Source organism: Peromyscus eremicus, chromosome 20 (genome assembly GCF_949786415.1).
Source record: "Peromyscus eremicus chromosome 20, PerEre_H2_v1, whole genome shotgun sequence".
Classification (NCBI taxonomy): Eukaryota; Metazoa; Chordata; class Mammalia; order Rodentia; family Cricetidae; genus Peromyscus; species Peromyscus eremicus.
The window spans coordinates 46,163,549-46,185,461 of NC_081436.1; the positions used below are offsets into that span (position 1 = coordinate 46,163,549).

At 42.8% G+C, this 21,913-nt stretch overlaps 1 protein-coding gene across 6 annotated transcripts in view; it reads left to right on the top strand.

Moving 5' to 3' along the window:
* Enpp2 (ectonucleotide pyrophosphatase/phosphodiesterase 2) overlaps positions 1-21,913 on the top strand; it is an 84,694-nt gene that overhangs the window by 49,717 nt on the left and 13,064 nt on the right. For 3 of the 6 annotated variants that reach the window (XM_059248139.1, XM_059248136.1, XM_059248134.1), the window contains 7 exons: positions 1,490-1,615; positions 5,369-5,400; positions 6,131-6,258; positions 8,088-8,175; positions 8,326-8,413; positions 9,485-9,669; positions 13,461-13,512. In XM_059248139.1, coding sequence (XP_059104122.1) covers positions 1,490-1,615; positions 5,369-5,400; positions 6,131-6,258; positions 8,088-8,175; positions 8,326-8,413; positions 9,485-9,669; positions 13,461-13,512 — 699 coding nt within the window. The remainder of the gene's footprint in view (positions 1-1,489; positions 1,616-5,368; positions 5,401-6,130; positions 6,259-8,087; positions 8,176-8,325; positions 8,414-9,484; positions 9,670-13,460; positions 13,513-21,913) is intronic. The other 3 variants (XM_059248140.1, XM_059248138.1, XM_059248135.1) reach the window with 1 other exon arrangement.

Sequence of the window (21,913 nt, forward strand, 5' to 3'; positions counted from 1 at the left end):
TGTAATCTGCCTGACGTGAGTTCTAAGAATTGACCTCGGATCCCCTTCAAGAACTGCACGTGCTTTTAACCACAGAGCCATTTTTCCAGCCCCAGAAGTGACATTTTGCAAAAGAGAAGTATAAGTGCATATACCAATCATTCATGCCACCCTCTCTCTTATCCTGCTGGAAACAAATTGAAGCAGCAGGGTCTACTTTTTCTGTTTGTTTATTTTTTTTTTATCATGAGTGATAAACAATTTATTGTGGTATTAATAGTTGCCAACATTTTGATTTCTAGAAATGTTTAATATCTTTCCTGTTTAGTATTGCTTGAAGGTTGTAAATATTTTCTGGTATAAAAATTGCTTATAGCATACCAAGAAGAACAGCTGAAATGTGATTTTAAAGAACCTTATACATGTGAAACTACCCCTTTGACCTACCTATTGAGGACCACATATTCCTTACTGCCTTCCTTACCTCATCTGTGTCCCCATGTTCATACAGGCACCTCAGATTCACACAGTCAGTTACACTCATCCCTGCCACATGCCATTGGCCTCCATTTTTAGGCAGGAATGTAGACTTTCACTGCTCACTCTACCCATCTTTTTGATCAAAGACTTCCCTTCTCAAGACAGAGGCCATAAACACATGCTGGAAACTCCACCAACCCTGTGACCTGCCTGAGAGCCATGTGCCTGCCTTCCAGTCCCCCTTCTGCCCCCTTCATTGGGTAGAGGTCCTAGACTTGCAATTCCTACTCCACAAGCTCAATAGGGTCTATTTTTAATGAATGAATGTTTTTTATAACGACTGTCAATAGCTTGTGTTTTTCAAACACTCTTACGTTTATTTGCTTATTTATTTAGTCTGTGTGTGTGGGGGGGTGAGTGTAACACTCATGTAGAAGTCAGAATGTAATTTGTGAGAGTCCATTATTTCCTTGTACCATAATGAGCTTCAAGGATCAAACTCAGGTAGTCAGGCTTGAGGACAAGCACCTTTACCCACTGAGTTATCTCCCTGGCCCTCAAACATGGCTTTTTGTCTTGCTGTTCTTGCTAAATAACTCAAAATAGCCGGTCGGTGGTGGCGCACGCCTTTAATCCCAGCACTCGGGAGGCAGAGGCAGGTGGATCTCTGTGAGTTCGAGGCCAGCCTGGGCTACCAAGCGAGTTCCAGGAAAGGCGCAAAGCTACACAGAGAAACCCTGTCTCGAAAAACCAAAAAAAAAAAAAAAAAAAAAAAACCTCAAAATAATAATTGAGGTGACACATTTTCATCCTCCTCCTGCATATGAGATGGTATGGTTAAATGAACATCTGGAGAAAGACGTCACATCAAAACAATCTCAAAGGTGAAGTTTCCTCTTATTAGGTTACTGTAATCTAATTAAAGAAATATTAGAATGCCATCTTCAGTGTCTGTGTGAATGTTTTAGGATTTTAACCTTAACACTGTCTAACAGTATTTGTGTGTATGTGTGCTTTTCTATCCCCATAGGAATGGAAGACGTGACATGTGACAGAACTGAATTCTTGAGCAACTATCTGACTAACGTGGATGACATCACTTTAGTGCCTGGAACTTTAGGAAGAATTCGATCCAAATTTAGCAATAATCCTAAATGTAAGTTGGTTCTTCAAACGTTAAGTAGTTCAACTAATAATCAATGGGAAAGGTAAGACTTGTTCTCTGAAGCTAGAGAAATCCTAGTTGGGCAAGAAAGCCTAGTTGGGCTTCAGTTTTTTTCTCATCTGATGCTAAAGACTTGTTATCTATGAGGACTCTTGTGGACATTAACTGATGTGGATTGTTTATAGTGGTTCCTGGCATAAAGCGTCATTGACTGAACATTTGCTCTTGTTTTTATCATCTGGAAATTGCAATCAATTTGAAGCATGTTTACACCATCTACTTATAGGGGAGAATTTTCTGGTTTCAAGGGCAGGCTGGTCCCTTTGGTGAAGGTAGAGTCCCAGGGTTGACACAACCAACAGTGGTACCCTCAAAGTTCCCCAGCACCTCCTGGCTCTTTCCTTTTGTCAAAGTGATGTACAGAATCCACAAGAGGAAAAATACTACATTCTTAGAGATTATGAGCTATTCTGAAAAATTAGAAATTGAAAAAAGAAACCCTGAAAGAATTGTGAGATTTTTTAACTTATTTAGCATGCTGAGGGTGTGATATGCAATATGCCACTAACACAAACTTTTACTTTGTTCTGCTGCCATCTAGATTTTGAAAACCACATGGATCCTCTTTTTATTTTTATTTTTATTTTTTTTTTATTTTTTTAAAGATTTATTTTATTTATTATGTATACAGTGTTCTGCCTACATGTGTCTTTGCAGGCCAGAAGAGGGCACCAGATCTACTTGCGGGTGGTTGTGAGCCACCATGTGGTTGCTGGGAATTGAACTCAGGACCTCTGGAAGAGCAGTCAGTGCTCTTAACCTCTGAGCCATCTCTCCAGCCCCTGGATCCTCTTTTTAATTCTTTAATTTTTTTTTATTGTGTATATTAATTGTACGTGGCATTATGTCACATAAGGGCATTTTCCTATGAGCATATATTGTATGTTTCTAAATATATATAGTTTTACTTCAGACATGCTACCTTTGAATAGAACCTTCAGAATAATAAACCGTTGACACCAAGCTCAAAGCTCTGGAAACTCAAATTTTTCCTAAGTTATGTTCCTAAGTCAACACAAGTGGGACGTATTCCAGGGTCAACGTTGTGAAATCAACAAAATATTGGTGTTTCTTACTTTTTTCCATGTCCTTTTCTGTCCTTTGTGGCCTCAGCACCTTTGGTCTCTTTGACTGGATGTGAGCCTTCCTAAAGGATACCTCTTTATTTCAGCACTTGTGTTTGAAGGTGTACGTAAGAATTTGCTTATTTCTTTATTTCAAAAAGTATTTCTGACATCAGTATATGTAATGGGAAGACTGAGCAGATGAGCAGCTTTGTTGGGGACCTGTGGAACTGTATTACTACTAATGAAATATTTGTGCTCTCCATTCGTTTTGGGAGAGACAGTGAGGTTGGTGGTGAAGAGCACAGTGGTGGCCTTTTGCTGTTGTTCACTCTGCAGCTCTTCCAGGTTCTCCTTGAGACCCTGGACAAGCCTCTTCAACATACTGTGCCTCATCTTTCTCACGCGTAGAGTAAGGATTGTGGGATGACTGAATGAGAGATTGTGTAAACGTAATTACATTGTATTTAATCCATAGTCAAAGCTCTATGTTAAGTACAAAGACGAGGTCTTGGCTTTATTATTGTTTCGGATGAGTATCAACACATTCTTCGTAAGTCCCTCCAGTATCCTTGCATGGTATATACTGCCATTGTATTTATGGACAGTGGAAATCAAGGGCAGAGAGGGGGTTGAAGGAGCTGGCTCCGAGGATGACAGTAAATGGTAGAGCTAGGGTTAGAACCCTGATTTGCTGATTCTTTTAAAAATTTAATTACATTTATTTATTGTGTTCATGTGTACATATGTATGTATGTATGCATGCATGCATAGATGTGCAACAATGCCATGTGCCATTGCATATGTGTGGAGGTCAGAGGACAACTTGTGGGAATTAGTTTTTTCTGTCCAGCATGTTGGCCCTGGGAATGAAACTCAGGTTGTCAGGCATGGTGGCAAGTATTTTACTGACTGACTCATCTGGCCAGCCCCATTTGCTGATTCTTAATCACCACCCTTTCCTCATTCAGAACAGGCTTGGTAGCATGAAATGATGATGAATTTAGACTGAAGGACTGGTGTCTTAAGCAGATGCCTTTGGTTTTACCTAAGAATTCTCTGGGATGTGTCCGAGAATGAGATTGTCTCATGTTTTTGATTTCTCCAAACCAGCAGTTCTCAACCTGTTGGTCAAACCTCTATCTCTAGAAATATTTACATTACAATTCATAACAGTAGAAAAATTACAGTTATGACGTAGCAACAAAAATAATTTTATGATTGTGGGTCACCTCAACATGAGGGACTATATGAAAGGATTGCAGCATTAGGAAGGTTGAGAACCAATGCTCTAACCTATCAAAGGACATGGATTTCTTCTGTTTAGTCCCCATAAAGACTATGATTCACAAGGCCAAAGAGTGCAGAAGTTCAGAGCATGACTGGCTTAGTGGGGCTGCATATTGTGCTCCAGTGTGCAAGCTCCTTCACCTTCCAAAACCACTTGGCTGAGTGAGGGCTCTGATTGGCCCTGTATTCTGGTATCCTTATGAATGACCAGAGAGAAAGTGCCTCCAGAGCTCTTAGAGAGAAACGGGTGCACGGCATGGACTCAGTTATTATTGCCATGATCACTTGCTCACTTTCCACTACATGCAGCTATTAAAACTTACGCAGAATGAAATGGACGTTTTTACCTTTGGATTTCAGAGCTTTAGGACTAAGTTTCTAAAGATAGTATTTAGTGTGTGCATGTGTATACTTTAAGGGAACCCACAGTTTCCACAAATACCAATAAATGTTTTATTGTTTATTGAGTGCTTACTAAGCACCAAGCCCTGAGGATTACAACAGTGAGTGATATGCACAAGGCTAGCTCCGCTGCTGATGTTGCTGTCCCTGGGAGGGCTGCATTGGGAAAACCAGGTCTCTTCTGAGTACTACTTTTCCTCTTCTCCTGATTCTATAATGACATACTGAGGCAAACTTTTTTTTTTTTTTTGAAAACAAAACAAAACCCAAAGTGCCTGCAATCTCTTTTTCCGCACCATCCCCACAGAGGGGCACCCTGACAATAAGATCCAGTATGCACACACCCATCATTTACATAGTTGCGCTTTAAGCTACTTTGAGTGTAGGCTGAAATAGTCCTTGTCTCCTGGTCGTAAAAACCAAGGCAGCACACACATGTAAGCCTGCAGCTGGAAAGGGGGGCTCACCTGTGTCGTTAGACCTATGATACCACCACAGAAACTACTTACTGGCTGCATGGGAAAACGCCAAGATCGTGCAGCGCTGCAGAGAAACAGGAAATGATGAGAAAAGACCCCCTAAACATGACCTGCTCAGTTTCTGACATGAAAGTGCAAATGAACGCAAGTGGGTGCTCACCGGGGATCTGTTGGGAAAGCATGAAGCAAGTTACCCAGCGGCACTCTTTTGCCACGGGAGGAGGACTTCCCTTCTAGACGAGGAGCCTTGCATCTTGCAGTGCAGATTGCTACAGGATTTGTGCCACTTGTCTAGTGGTCTTTCTATTCCTGAAATATTAAACACCTATACTTAGTTACGCGTCCGTTCCAAAGGGCTTGGAACGGGGTGGAAGCATTAAGTCTCTTTCTGTAGAAATCACCTCTCTTTGTGGTTATGTTTTGAAATCTTTCTCCCTTTCTCTGCACAGATGACCCTAAAGCCATTATTGCTAATCTCACGGTAAGTGTTGCAAGCCACTAGGCCGCTGGCCTTGGAGCAGCTTCGACATGCTCACCTTCCCATGTTTGCTTTCCCCGTGGGTGGGTAGGAACATTTTCCTCACTGACCTGCAGTCCTGTATGTTTGTTTCCTCTAAGCTTTCAAAACTTCTGGCCTGTGGTCAGCTGTAGACTCCCCAATGGTCTTGGCGACGATACAAACTTGAGGCTTTGTTCTTCCTATTAAGCTGAGAAGTATTTGCTCACGATGAATCAGATCTTTACCCACTCTGGAACAGATCTGTTCCCATCTTCTATCCCCTCTTCCCACAGATAGAGAGTTCAAAGCACTTGAGCATATCATCAGATAGACCTGCACATGTCTCCCGCTCTCCTCCCAGCCCACCTCCCACTCCTCCACTTGAGGCAGTTGGGAAAGACCTTGAGTTTTGAACTGCCCTCAGTTGGGCTCACGAGTCAGGAATTTATCTTAAAAAGTCCTCATATGCTCTGATAACCTATGACTTCTTTCTAAAGCTGTCTAACTCCCTTGGAACCGATTTGCTTTTAGCATGCATTATTTAATAAGGGATAGCAAATTCATTTATTTACTAACCATCTTTTTGTTGGGCTAACACTGCCTTCAACTTTCAAGAGACAGACTGTCTAGGTCTTTTTTTTTTTTTTTTTTTTTTTTTTTTTTTTTGGTAGAAAACATCCCTCTGTAAGACCAGTATTCACTTATATTTCAGTGTAAAAAACCAGATCAGCACTTTAAGCCTTACATGAAACAGCACCTTCCCAAACGTTTGCACTATGCCAACAACAGGAGAATTGAGGATATCCATTTACTGGTGGATCGCAGATGGCACGTTGCAAGGTAATGTGGGGAGCCTGTCTCTGTCTTTACCAGCACTTTGCTGTCACCTGGAAATCCTTTAAGGTTCTTGGTCATCGTTAAAAAACATCTGGGCTGGAAATAATTGTTTGGAATGTTTTGTGTAGTAGATAATCGAGGAGAATAGAAATAACCATCTCTAGTTCCTGTGTCTTATTTTAGTTTCTCATGCATCTCTGTGTACAAGTTTTATGGAGACATTCTAGATTTTTTTATCCCTTGAACAACTTGAAGCACAACTAAGGCCTTGCTGATGTGGTCTTGGTTGACATGATTGCCTATAGCTGTGTTTGTAGAAGGTCCCTGGAAATGTTAATCTTGAAACCTCTGTTGCTGTAGACATGTTTTACATTGCTTAAAACACAACCGATGTTTGCCTTCTTCTGAACTACAAAAGTCTGTCCCAGATCAAGGAGACCACCCTTTGCTTTGGAATCTGCTGTAGAGCATGTCTGGGGGTTCTGCCACTTCTAAAGAGTCAATCACCATAGATTTTGTCATTTTTATGGAGACCTAGAAGTAGTGTTTTCTCACTCATCCTTGCTTCAACTTTGACCTTAGGACAAGTGTGATGAATATGCTCGTAGTACTAACTGAATAACTATGATGTATACTCGAGGTAGGCAGTAGTTTATAATAGTTAATGGCTAAGCACGAGATGATTCCGAAAAACACTGGTCTTCTAGGAACTGTATCAATATGAAACACTTAAACAGACATGGCATTTAATCTACTACAACTATTAAAGACCAAATAGTTAAACACATGGGATTATGCAAAGAGAGATATGAAACCCAGAAATCATTGAAACCATGCAGAACAGACAGGAATTCATGTAGACATGTTACAGAGATGTGGCCAAAATGTCTTGGTGGACTATGTCCTCTGCAGGATGTTTAATGTTGGGGTCACCTAGGGAGAGAAGGAACTTGGTGCGGTTGTCTAGTTTATATGAAACTGTGTCTTGGAACAGAAGTTAAGTGAAAGATGACACTGGTTGAGCAAGTTAGTGAAGAGCAAAGGCAGGTGCTAAATCTTTTGAAGTTCACTCTTGCATTGTTGAGTTCTTATACATAGGTATTACTATCCTAAATCCAAGTTCCTCTAGGGTGGAAATCCATTTGTTAGATTCCTTTGTTTTCCCAAGCACTATTCTTCACTGATATGTGCCCTGCCTGTACTCAGGCAATACTTACATTATTAAGCATCAACATTTTGGGTGGTAGAAGAGGCCGAAAACACTTACATAAAAGGTGTCTTTCTGTCACAAGAGGTAAAATTAGGTGATTGTGATATCTTGCCCGCATATTTTCATTCCCTACTTCTAAATACATTTTCTAGGTGAGGCCAGGTTTTTGTTAGCCTTGTCATGGTTAGTGTTAAATTTACCACTTTCATGGACTCTGGTCTTATTATCCTGCTAGGTAAGTTTGCATACAAATATTTTTATAGAATGCAGATCTCCACGAATTGATTCGACATCACGTATTTTAAAATGCCTTCTGTGTCTTGGGACTGACTGAGCCTGGTGAGCACATAGCAGGGAGAGCTGTTCAGTCCGAGTAGGAGGCATAGAGAGTACATCGACTTCTTTTCAAACTTTCCCCTTTAATCCGGGGTGATATGCAAGGTAATAACACTAGAAAGATGAACAGAAATACCTCGTCATTGCCGTGGGAGTGATGCAATTAAGACAGAGACAATCGGGCTTCAGACAGTCCTTTTCAGGGATCCTGTGTACCCCAAACTTGCTTTCTATCAACATGATTTGGGGCAGAATCCTAACTGACCATAAACTTCTTTCAATGTAGGAAACCGTTGGACGTTTATAAGAAGCCATCGGGAAAATGTTTCTTCCAGGGTGACCACGGCTTTGATAACAAGGTCAACAGTATGCAGGTATGACCACAAAACTGAATTGAAACTGAGTTCTCAGCGGGGAAGAGGCATCATGGGACGAATGAAGCTTCTGGGAATTCAGACAGAGAAGAAACCCTGCTATTGGAAGCAGGGATGGTTAACTGTGTTTCTTTTCCTTTCTTTTGGAAGACTGTTTTTGTAGGTTACGGCCCAACTTTTAAGTACAGGACTAAAGTGCCTCCATTTGAAAACATCGAGCTTTACAATGTTATGTGTGGTAAGTCACTCGTTCAATCAAACTCGATGAAGCAATCTTTGGTCAGTGAATTTCCTTACTGCTAGAAGAAGAAATGAGGTGTCTATTTCCTAAGACCTTCTCTCGCTGAAAAAAAAAAATTGTAACTTGCCCATTGGTTCAAAGGACAGAATGTCACCCCCTTCTAAGGCTTCTTTGTGTCCCTTCAACAGTTGACTAATGGGGAGTTTTCATAGTGTTGCTGTTGGCAGCCTTTGGCTGATCCAACACAGCATTACAGTTTGACACCCTTGGTCAGAGACCCGATGAAGCAAGAGTTCCATGCAGACAGAGCCTTCTCCCACCTCCCTCTCTCACACTGCAGTCCAGTGAGAAGTTTGCCAGCTTGCACCCCGGCCAGCTATTTATGTGCTTCTAATTATTTTTCTTCCTTGAGCTTCTCGTTGCTGAGTGAGGACAGCTTTTCCTATTTAGTAAGGGAGTGCCAGTCTGGTGGTTAGAGGGGGAGTCTGAAAGTCGGGTCTCCTGGGTTCTTCTCCGAGGTTGGCTGCTAGCTCCCCACTGTCCTGCCTCTCAGCTTAGGCAAGTCCCTGTATGCCCACTTGGCAACCATTCACTTGCTGTGAAATCAGCCCGTTCATCCCTGGGTAGCCCTTTAAGGCACACGGCCAAAGCCTGCTCTTGTCCCCACACTTTTGTGGAGTGCGTTAGAGGGCAGGCTGTGGGTATTTATTGATTATGTCTTATTTCAAAATTTGGGTTTAAAAAGTCCAGAGACGTGCAGGAGGGGGTCAGTACCAACATTGTCACACACACGGGCAATGGTTGAGTAAACTATTTCTCCACTCAGGGTTTTTGGGGAATGTCTGTATTCACGCTCTAGCAATGAACAGGGCTATTTCAAGAAGTGTTAGCAAGGCATTCTGTGGTCAGAAAGATTCAGAAGATGGGAAAGGAGTGGCAGAAATGGTAATTTAGTTAGTCCAATTGTGATTTGTGTTCAATATTTATAGAATCCTGGAAGGTGGAAGCTTTTGACTCTTACTATAGCTCATCTGAGAATACCTGCATCTCTTTCTTTCTTTTCATCAGATCTCCTAGGATTGAAGCCAGCTCCTAACAATGGGACGCACGGAAGTTTGAATCACCTACTGCGGACCAATACCTTTAGGCCAACAGTACCAGAGGAAGTCACCAGACCTAATTACCCAGGGATTATGTACCTCCAGTCTGATTTTGACCTGGGCTGCACCTGTGATGATAAGGTAGAGCCAAAGGTAGAAATGATCTTTATGCTTTCCCACAGAGATGTTTGTTTGGTGTATAAAGCGTTGTGTAGTAGCGCTTTCTGTGATAATTGCGTTGATTACCATCTCCGCTATACAGAATGGAGCCAGTGACTGGTTATGATGAAGGGCTGAAAATTTTAATTTCATTATTTTAAATTTAAGTATGATTAAAAGCTGAATGTGGCTCGTAGCTACCACCTTAGACAGTGCGGGTCTGGAGGATGAAGGGTAACAATGTTACTCTCTGGATTCACACTCTGCAGTCAGAAGCTGGCTCTTCTATGTAGCTGTGTGTTACCATTGATTTCCTGCTCTCATAGGTAACGGTAGCTGTGCCAAATGGTTTTGAAAGACATTTGAGATTTTAAGGGATTCGAGAGAACTGTTGGCAAAACTTGGGCAATGGGAAATATTCTGGAGCTAACAGAATACCTTCCCAGGCTGGGAAGATGAGGCCAGATAGAAAATTACTAGAGAGACTGGCAGGAGAGGGGGAGGAGAGAGGAGGGAGGGTGGGAGGGAGAAAAGAGAGAGAGAATCGTATCTGTTAGGATTCTGCAGCCCAAATCCTGTGGCCTGTGACCTGGTAGTGTAACACCCTGGTCACTATGGCCTCTCCTCTACTACAGGTGTCTTCCATGCTAGAGCCTAATTGTGAGCCGAAGAGCAAGTTCACTTTTTATTTTTATTTTTTATTTTTTTTGGTTTTTCGAGACAGGGTTTCTCTGTGTAGTTTTGCGCCTTTCCTGGAACTCACTTGGTAGTCCAGGCTGGCCTCGAACTCACAGAGATCCACCTGGCTCTGCCTCCCGAGTGCTGGGATTAAAGGCGTGCGCCACCACCGCCCGGCAAGTTCACTTTTTAATGAAGCCCCTAGAACTCACCCTGAGGGACGCAGAGCAGGGTGGGGAAGGTACAACATGAATGAGGGGGTGTTGAAACCACCCACCATACTTCATTGGGGCAGTTTTTATATACCAAAAAACACCCCCAAAACAAAACAAAAAAAAACAAACCTCCAAAGTATTAAGCAGTAATTTGCTCATTGAAATTTTAAGTTGATTAAGATGTTCATAGCTACCAACCAATGCTTATTCTTTTTTCTTCGTTTAACTTTCTTTTTATTTATTCTCTGTGTCTTTCACATCATGCATCTCTATCCCATTCACTTCCCTAACCCTTCGTATCTGCCCTCTACCTTAGCCACACCCCCTTCCAACAAAATAAAATACAATTTAAGAGAAAAAAGAAAAAAAGAAAGAAAGAAAGATCTTCTCCTGGAAGTTATAGTATGACACAGTGAGTCATACAGTGAACGCTTTTATCCAAATATCTTTACTTGCAAGTGTTCACTGCAGTCATTGGTCTGGTTCGAGATCTCTGGTTTCTGCTACACTATCAGTGCTGGGCCCTCACTGGGACTCCTCTCGGATATTCTACTGTTGCCCTGTGTCATGGAGATCCTGCAGCGTAGGGTCTTCAGGACTGGCCCCTTTATGTGCTTCAGCAGATCATAGATGGGGTGGTTGTTAGGGTGGGCCAACTCATAACCCTAGTTCTGGATCTGAGTAATTGCAGGATTGGTCAGCCTGCCAAATCTTCCCCATTCTCACGACCAGGGTGAGCTCTCTGGCATTGTCTCAGCTAGTTCACCCCTTGCAGAGATGAGCAAGGGGCGGGACCTGTTCTGTTTTTATGTCCCAGGGTGGGCTCTCCCACACCTACACCATCAGGACCAGCTAGCTCTATTGTGTTGCTCAGATGAGGTGCAGGGGCCGTTCTCCTGAGTGCTGCAGCTGGCGAGGGGCAGGTCTCCCTCTTTGCTCCTATGACCTCTGGGCCAGCCCTTCCACCTGCCACAGGTGGCTAAGAGGTGGTATCTCTCCCTGGCCCAGGCCATCAAAGGAGAGGTGGGGCCAGATCTCCCACAGTCACTTTCTTAGGACCCCTGCCCCCCTGTTCCCCTGTCCCCCCTCCCATCAACAGGGTCAGCTCTATTGTGCTGCCTAGGCAAGAAGCAAGGCCCACTTTTCCTGCGTGCCACAGATGGTAAGAAGGAGGGTCAGCTCCCTTGTCTGCAGTAGGCAGCAGGGCCAAGGAGGGAGAGCATCCCCACCAGTGTTTCTATTAGCAGACATGAACCAATGCTTCCACACTGACTTGAGAAGATGCTTGCACCAAGCAAGAATGTTAACTCATTTTCATATGCTGTTTAACTATAGGTCAAAGTGTGAGGGTTTTTTTTTTGTTTATTTTGTTTATTTTTTTTTATTAGCCTCAGAAAAATGGGCAGTAATTCTCCTATTGTACAATCTCTTTCCCTTACCATTTGTCCCCTCCCAGGACTCCTACGGGCTCAGGAGCCACAGTTTTGTAGGCTTTAGAATAAGCCTACAAAAGCCTACAAAGCCATTTGTCCTTCCTCCCCATCCCTGTATTTATCTCCTTCCTACCTTTGCTCTTGATTAGACTCAGGGAGGCTAATGAGTGAAGAGGAGGGAATGATCAGAAGCTGGAGGTGTGAGGCTGCCAAAATCAGTAGGAATCACGGGGCTCACAAATGCAAGTTCAGAGGACTCTATAGTTACATTTGTTCTCTGAATGATCTCTAGTAAGGAAGCCTTTTGACTATAAGACATAAACTCTATTCCAAAAAGTTTGCATTGTCTTTATTTAAAGTATTTCTCAAAATATCTATCTTCCCTCCCTCTCTCCCTCCCTCCCTTTCTCTCCCTCCCTTTCTCTCTCTCCCCTCTTTCTTTCTTTCTTTCTTTCTTTCTTTCTTTCTTTCTTTCTTTCTTTCTTTCTTTCCTTCCTTCCTTCCTTCCTTCCTTCCTTCTTTCTTTCTTTCTTTCTTTCTTTCTTTCTTTCTTTCTTTCTTCTTTTCTTTTCCAGCACAGCATTAATTGGGACCCTGAAAGTCATGTGTAATTCTTGACTCTGTACTTTTACTTTGCTGTTATATAGCTCTTAAATAGTACACGAAGTATCTTAGCACGTCTCAAAATAATCTATGGTATACTTTTGCATATGGGAAATTTTAATGCGGCTGCTGTTGTAGCCTTTGAATCCTGTGATTGTTTGACTCATCATTATTTCTGGGATACATCTATGTGGATTTGCATATGAACCTTTAGCTCACTTATTTTTCATGTTAATTAGTTACATTTGACATATAAATAGATCATGCCATTTTTATTAAGTTTCCCATCTAAGAACATTTGGTAATTTTCAAATATCAGCTTTACAGTTATTCAAAGGATGCTATTGTAAATGGGGTTGTATAGTTATTGCTCGAGGGTCTCAGGGGTAGGTAATGAGTACAAATCCTGAGCACTGACTTTCCAGAGTTGCTCTGTCATGACTCTCCAGAAGTGTTGAGTCACTGCTGTTTGGATTTGAAAAAAGCAATTTTATACATTGGATTGGTGGATCGTTTTAGTGTAGACAGGAGTTAATCTGAGATAGGAGGCACCAGTGTAACTACTTTACATGTATGTGCCCAAATAACCACCTTTACCAGCCTGGGAAGCTACTGTGATTGCACACAGTGTGAAGGGAAGGGGAACTGAGTCACAGAGAGATTAACAAAGGTGCTCACAGACACAGGGATCAAGCTTAGAATGCAAATGGGGGATAAAACAGTCTACCCAGGAGAATTTACCACAGTGACAAAACCGGAACTTAGAAAGATGCTAAGCAGAAAGAAGGGTAAAGGAGAAAGAAAGAAAACCTCTGATGTGCCTTCCTCTTTCCTTTTCTGGTTTTTACATGTGAAGAACAAATTGGAAGAGCTCAATAAACGTCTGCACACCAAAGGGTCCACAGAAGGTAAGGGGAGGTTCAAAACCAACAGCGGAAGTTTTGACTTCTAGTTTTTAAATATTGAAGACTGGAGCTGGAGAGATAGCTTGCTGTTCTTCCAGAAGACCTGGGTTCGATCCCTAGCACCCACATGGCAACTCACAACCAGCTGTAACTCCAGTTCCAGGGGATCCAATGTCCTCTTCTGGTCTCTGAGGTCACCATGCACACACATGGTTGAAGGACATACATGCAGGCAAACCACTCATACATATAAAACCAACCAACCAAACCAACTAACTAACCAACCAACCAACCAACCAACCAACCAACCAACCAACCAATCAACCAACATCAAAGACATCCTATTTCCTATAGGACCAGCCTAATATTTTTAAAAAGTTCTATTTGTATTGCAAACTTTTTTATATCTATGAACACAAGGTACCAGCTGTCTAGTGGGGGAAGTTCTATTAGCTTTTTGATTTCCTTTAGTAGTTTTTAAACTCTAAGAAAAAAAGGAAGACATCTACTGGGTATCTGATGGGTCCCAAATGAAGGTGCTAATGGGAGCTTCTGTATTGGGAATGTTAGTCATAGTGATGAATATCAGCTCCTGGTGCTTAAAGCTCAACTGCCTGAAGGATCGGCAGGTAAGTTGTAATGGAGAAAGGTTCCTAGAATAAGTGAGATTTCCTTCATCACACCCAGGGTTATCTCCACCCCGACCCATTCTCCTCTTATCTTATATATGACAATAGCAAGCACATGATAGTAAACTTCTGGAATCGTGTGATGTGTCGAAAACTAAACACAAGACAAACAGAAAGAGTAGACAAGTGTCCCAGTGGTTCCTGCCAAGGAAGGAGGACGCGTATCTTGTTCACATTGCAGTGTGCTGAATGTAGGCTAAGCGGGCTCCCCTACACTGCCTGTGGAATCCAGGCTGAAAGCATTGCCCCAGTGAGGGATGTGCCATGCTCATGGCAGCACATAGACCTGTGAACTCGATATCAGCACTTCCGCTTTTATCAAGTGACGTCACTCCTACTCCCAGTCCACCAGCCCAAGGGAGACTCCTGATGCCAATGGTGCAGAGGAAGTTCTTTCTACTGGGGCTATTCTGCAAGGGACATGGCTGCAGGTTAGGACAGAAAGTCACTAGGAACAATGAGACAGTCTAACAGGCAAATTCTTCCTTTTGATTTATTTTGTTTGTTTTGTTTTTTTGAGACAGGGTCTCACTGTGTAGCTCTGGCTATCCTGGAACTCCCTATGTGGACCAGGGTGGCCTCCCATTTTCAGAGATCTGCCTTGTCTCTGCCTCCCGAGTGCTGGAATTAAAGGCGTAAGCCACAATTGATTTTGAAGTTCTGGAAAATTAGAAGAGAGAGTAGGGGGCTGCTCTGAAGGTTTCCCACAGTAGATGGGATGACTTTCAGAGACAAAAGGGGCGGGGTCGAAGTAGCAGATAGAGCACCACGGCAGCCATACATCTAGTGCTAATGATGCACATAGATTCTCCATCCCTTGAGCCATCAGTATCCTTGTGGTCCTGTTTACTGTATGGTTTCTCATCGGAACAAGCAGAGGTTGAGGAAGGCAGCAATGGGTTTCATTTACTTGCCTTGCCTCCCTTCTATAAAAGATCTTCATCTTTCTTCCTTTTCTGCACCACCACCCTCCCTCTTTACCCTTTGATCACAGACCACACAGGCTTTCTGGCATGTAGTTGGATAGCACAGTATTCCAGGCAGGACCTTGCCTGTGGAAGCTTTGCGTGTCCCCCACAAACTGTACAAATGACTTGAAAGCTTGGCACCTAACTCTTAGTGTACGGTAGTGTCATTATACACAAACAACAGCAACAGCAAAGATTCCAAGTTGCCAGGAGGATGGGGTAGGGAGTGTCATTATTTCCAAATAGTCACTTACCCAAGAAGCAGCACCGAGATGCTCCTTCCAAAAGACTGCTGGTTTGTGCGTTCTGACAGTGCTCAGTGGACTCTTGTGTCAGTGCTGATGTAAACTCCAGGTGTTTCCACCTGACTGACAATTTCTGCGTCTAGTCTGTTGGTGAGATGGCATTGTGTTCACATGATGAAATCACTCCTTTAACCTAGCCCTACTTCCAAGCGTGACAGTAAGAGGCCTTGTGCTGGTGAACGTGTGGCTGCCAGGGCTAGAAGGAGCTGTTGTTAGTGACATTTCTTCTCCACAGCTTTGCTCAGAGTTGACCGTAAGTGTCTTACATGCATCACTGAAGGGTCAGATTTATCTATTTAGCACCCCAAACGCACCCCAACCACAGCCTCCCCTTCCTCCACTCCTCCCAGGCTCTCCCCCACCTCCCTTCTCCAGATCCACTGCTCCTCCATTTCTTTTTAGAAAAGAGCAGGCCTCCCACTGATATCAACTCAACATTGCATAACAAGATGCTATAAGACTAGGTGCAAACCCTCATATCAAGGCTAGATGAGGCAGCCTAGTAGGAGGAAAAGGGTCCTGAGCAAAGGCAAAAGAGTCAGAGACACCCACTTTCACTGTTAGGAGTCCCACAGAAACCCCAAGCTAAACAACCACAGCATGTGTACAGAAGACCTAGCACAGACCCGTGTGAAGTCTAGATGCTTTTATGGGGGGAACCACATGTCCTCACTCGGTGTTTGTTGGGCCCGTAGCTGGGATTGACTCTGGCTTGTCTGAAAGAACAACATCACTGACAGTTTTTAACCCTTTGCTGTAAAAGAACGGCATCAAATGTTAGGGGAAAATCATGACAGCTGGATTAGTTCCTTTTGCATAAATGTGAAGAATGCCTGTCAGATCCAATCTGAGGCATGAAAGTAATTCCAGATAGATTTCAGTCTATCATGAGGGAGAAGACATGGCAGAACAGCTCGGTTCACATTAGTGACTGCAGTGTGTGGCAGACAGGAAGCCTTGAGTGAGACTTGAACCCGGGCCCTGGCTATCACCTTTAAAGGCCTGCCCCTAGTAACTTACTTCTGCCAACCAGGTGCACCCCTCTTCAGGTTCCTTATCTTCTCATACAGCACCGCTAGCTGGGGAAAGCATTCAAACTGCAGCCTGTGGGGGACATGTCAGACCAATTCACAGCAGTAGCATATGCATTTGGTCTGTTCGTGGCCTAGGGGAACCAACCTTTAAGGATAAGAGAGACCTGAAATAAAACCAGCTGTCTAGCATCGCTGTATTATGTGAAAACCATTTCTTGGGCTAGATTCTGGAATTGGTGTAAATCTCAGGGTTCCCTCTTCTATGTCCCCTGAATTCTGTCTCCATCACCTTCTTAGTTCTGTCACATTCATTTCTACAACACCAAGGGGGCATCTTCTGAGTCTGAGTGTCTCATACATCAAACATCTGGGTTCCCATTTGAAATATTTAGTGTCTGCTACAGTAGAACCTTGTGAATACGAATCACTTGTGTGTGTGTGTGTGTGTGTGTGTGTGTGTGTGTGTGTGTGTGTGTGCATGCTCATGCCTGCACATGTATTATATTCAGAATAACTACTTTGACTTTCTGACTTCAGATATGTATTGAGCCTTATAGAGCAGTTTATAAATCTAATATTCTATATGCAAATGTAAGACATTTCTGGTTTTATTAGTTTAATAGAGATGCAGATAGCTGATAGTTTGTAGAATGAGTCTTGTCAAACACTGCAACATTTCTGTGTTGCTGTTTTCATGTCGTACCCTATGAAATAAGTCAGATGTCCATGTAGAGCACATGCGAAAGCTTCATATTCCAGTCGTGAAACCGCCTGGAGTCTATTTGAGGTCAAAAAGTATTAAATTAGTCTGAGGTGATGTTTTGCCATCAATGTTTAGATTGCTAGACAATCAAGGCCTTTGTAAAGAACACTGTAGTCTTCAAAACTGGCTTGCTGAAGTCCTAGCATTTCTAGGTAGGTAGCAAGTTCTGACTCTGTGTTGCATAACGGCTGTTGTTATAGTGGCAGATTTGCTGGGCAATCAGAACTCATTTCCTTGTGACGCTGAGTCAGCGGATGCAGGGATGGATGGCATGGAAAATGGAGACTCTCTTCATAAGCAGCTCTGGCATTATAGCCAGAAGAGGAAGAACTACCGTAGTTAGTTTCGCCTTACTCTTTTCTCCATGGCTACAGAACCCTTGGCATTTTCTTAAGCAAGTGTACGCTGTCACCTTTGTATGAAGAGGAACTCAAGCCATTTTAATGCCTATGTGTGTTTGGCACTTTACACACCATATGAGGTTAATTTATATATAAAAAAAAGACAATAATTTTTGCTGACTGGGTAGAAGAATCCTGACTATTACTGAGTGATCTCCAGGGCCTTTTCGAATCCTGAAATGCTTCCCGTTTCTGTTGGATTTTTTTTTTTTTTTGAAGACTGTTGTGCTAAAAAAGGGAGGTGACAAACTTGTTTTTCTCAATATAGGCGTGTCTGTGCCTGTGTTATGGAAAGCATGTGGAAAGTAACTAGCTCCATACTTGCTTGTGACTTATAGTAGGATTCAAGGTCTTGATGACAGACACTACATTTTAATAACTTTCACCTACCAGTCTTCTCTGCTGCTATTGAAGGTGAACATGGACCCTTTACTGACCAGCTATAGCTACAACCATGGCTCACTTGGTTGAAGACGGAACTCGGCATTTTCTAGTCTTGCTTCTCAGTGATGTAGCATTTCTGAGTGAGATAAGGCATTGGGAGGTCAAGGGTTACGAGCTGCAATTTGACACAAGTCTGGGTGTTGTTTTCTGAGAACGTTCCTGGGGATTGTTAGGAGACACTATCTCAGGCGGCAGTTGTTGCTGAAGGGCTGATGGATGCTTTGATGCAAATGCTTGTCCTCACTGCGCATTCCTAATGTCGCCTTGGCAGGTGCTACTCAGGCAGAGTTTGTGCTCAGGAAGAGTTGTGCCTTTATTCCAACACACCCTTCAATAGAATAATGAGGCAAATAGCACCTAACTGGAGATGGCCCAAAAGACTAGGGAGAATAACTAGCTGGATGCTGGGGCCTAGAGTTTGCGTGGCCATACATCTGAATTATCTTGTGTAAATTTATGTCATCACTAGAGGTGACCCTGATGAGCCTACTCTATCTCAAGATTCTGTTAGACAGGCTGCATGTAGACACCCAGACTTCATTTTATAATTCGTCTGTCAAATGTAGACATGTGATTGGTATCGTTGGAGACAGACTATGTAACACAGATTTAGCCCCTGTCTTCATAAAGTGATTGTTCTGCTGGAAGGTTTAGCAAGTGGATGAATTACAACAATTATTTCTTGTTTGTTTGTTTGGTTTTTGGTTTTTTGACACAGGGTTTCTCTGTAGCCCTGGTTGTCCTAGAAGTCACTCTGTAGACCAGGCTGGCCTCGAACTCACAGAGATGCCTACCTCTGCCTCCTGAGTGCTGGGATTAAAGGACTGTGCCGCCACCCACCGCCCAGCTTGCAGCAGAATGCTTTAATGATGGATTTGGAAAGCAAAAAGTGTGACTGGAAGCGTGGAATCAGTTCCCACGGAGGCCGAGGTGGCCGTAAATGACAATAGATGCTTGTAAGGCAAAGGAGAGGAAGGACACAGGAAAAGGAAAGGCTTTTTTTGTAGAGATTCTGTGGTAAATTTTAAACATATGTTACTGTGGGAGTGAATGTTTAAGAAAACAGAAAGGGAGAAGGATTTTCATGTGACTCCAAGTCCATCTGCTGGAGTATGAATCAGGAAGCAGAGGAGGGAGAAGAAACACAAACTTGAGTCTGCATGACTAAACTTTGGAAGACAAAGAGAGTGAGTTCTGGGGAAGTCCACACCACTTAAAAAGAATCGTCTCATGGTCTTTTGCCAAATGCGGTATGTGGAGAGGAACTCTGGCATACGCTAAAATGCCAGAGACGCTACTGTAAACAGGGAGCTTGGGTGTGGAAGGAAGGCTGTGTCTGGAACTCTGTGCAGGAGGAACGCAGCCTGGGAGGGCATGGGTGACACTAGATCCACCTCAGGAAATCACAAGAGGGCTCTAGGGAGGTGGCTCACTTGTCAAGTGCCTGCAGTGCAGACACGAGGACCTGAGTTTGGCTGCCCAGGAGCCGGCCATGTCAAAAAACCAGGCCTGGCATGCTTCTGTAACCCCAGCATGGGGAGGAGGAGACAGGTGCGTCTCTAGACCTTCCTAGCCAGCCAGTCTAGTTCATCAGTGAGCTCCAGGTTCTGTGAAAGACCCTGTCTCAAAGAACAGAGGGAGAGTGATAGAGATAGAGATAGAGATAGAGTCAGAGATAGATAGATAGATGATGATAGATAGATAGATGATGATAGATAGATGATGATGATGATGATGATGATGATAGATGATGATGATAGATAGATGATGATGATAGATAGATGATGATGATAGATAGAGAGATGATAAATAGATAGATGATGATAGATGATTGATAGATGATAGATAGATAGATAGATACATAGATACATAGATAGATACATAGATAGATGATAGATAGATAAACTAATATCAACCCCCTGGCCTCCACATGCATGTGCACACAAGCATTAGCATTTACATACTCACATTAGACACACACACACACACACACACACACACACACACAAACACACACGTATGAATTATGGGAGAGAAGATAGTTAAAGGGTACTAAGGTGCTGTTGGACAGGAAGAAGTCCTTCAAAAGTCCTATGACATTAAGGCAACTATTACTGGCCACATTTAATCAATTGTATATTTCAGTACTACTCTTAGAGAAAATTTTCGGTGTCCCAACACAAAGCAATCATACCTATTTAAGCTGATTACTGTTTGATTATCTGATTGATCTGACCACTACAAATTTTGTAATAGAATTAGGCCTCATTAATATGTACAACAATTCTGCCCATGAAAAGTTTCTAAAATTTTTTAGAATTAAATATTCAAAATGTCACTACTCTTACATAGATTAGAAATCAGAGTAGGGAAAATTAGAAATGAAATCAGGAGAATACGTTGCAGAAAAAGAGCTTGTGGGCTGACCTTGAGACACATATTTTAGCATGTGTGAAGACTGAGAATCAAGTCCATTTTGTGGTCTGAGTAGGAGCATTTTGTTAAAGAGAAATGCTGTGTGTGCTAAAGAGAAATGCAATGTCCAAGATGTCCAAGGCTAACAGCTGGGCCATGACTGGACCTGTGATTCACAGACAATGAAAAAGTAAAACCTAAGTCTTGATTCTGAATCTCAAAACTTACTTTACTTACCAAGATGATTTCTTTTCTTCCTTGCATGAATTATTAAGCTATAAAGAGAGCTGGGTAGATTTCTGGAGAGCCGGGTGGGGATTTTGTTTGGATTTTCAGGAGGTTGTTGATATCATTGTGGTTTTTTTTTTCCTAAGTTTGATAAGAATTGACAAAAAAGCAAATGAGACAATGATATGTTTGTGCTCTGGCTGTGTTCAAAAGGTTGCAGCTGTGTCAATAGCTTGAAGCTGTGGAGTTGAGTTTTGAAGCCAACTCAATTTTTGTGTGTTGAGCTGAAGAGCAGATAGAGATGGAGAGGACTCCTGGGGAGAATCCTTCGGCTGTCCCACCAATCTCGTGTCTTATCTCCCCCCCCCTTTTTTTTCATGTCTCTTGCATTTTTTTCTTTTAAACTCTAGGATTGTATTGTTTGTCAGTCACTTTTTGTTGTCCACAGTTATGCAAGCACAATGGATATAAGCCGGTATGTGGATCACCCTGGTTTAATATTACACCCTATAAAGGCCTTTTCTCATGCCACTTTATGCCTGTTTGTAACACGTTCCATTTGCATTATCATCACCCCATGTGGATACCGGAGACAGTATAGCCTATGTACACTGCATGTTGGTTATAGACAGCAGGATTGTCACTGGACTGCGAGCTCTTTGAGGGTAAAGGCTCTAAGCCATCTTTGTTCAGTATCTCCATTTTCCAGCCCAAGGCCTGGTACAAAGAAGGACCTTAGTAAATGTTCCATGAAGGGATGTGCAAGGAGCTGAGGGACAGCTCTGGGGAGGCAGCTCAATTAGCAATGTGTCTGTCACAAAAAGCATGAGGTCCTGAGTTTGCATCCCCATCACCCATGTAGTAAATGGGCATGGCAGGGCATGCATGCAATTCCAGAACTGGGGAGGCAGAGACAGGTTGGTTCTTAGGGCTCGCTGGTCAGCCATTCCAGTTAAATCAGTGAGATCCAGATTTAGTGAGTGACCCTACACCCAAAACTAAGGTGGAGAGAGACAGACATTTGGTGTTGTCCGCTGTCCTCCACATGCATGAACAAACACACATCCACATCATGAGTGTACACACACACACACACACACACACACACACATCCACCATGAACACATACTCTTAGTGACAAGAATGATGAGGAATAA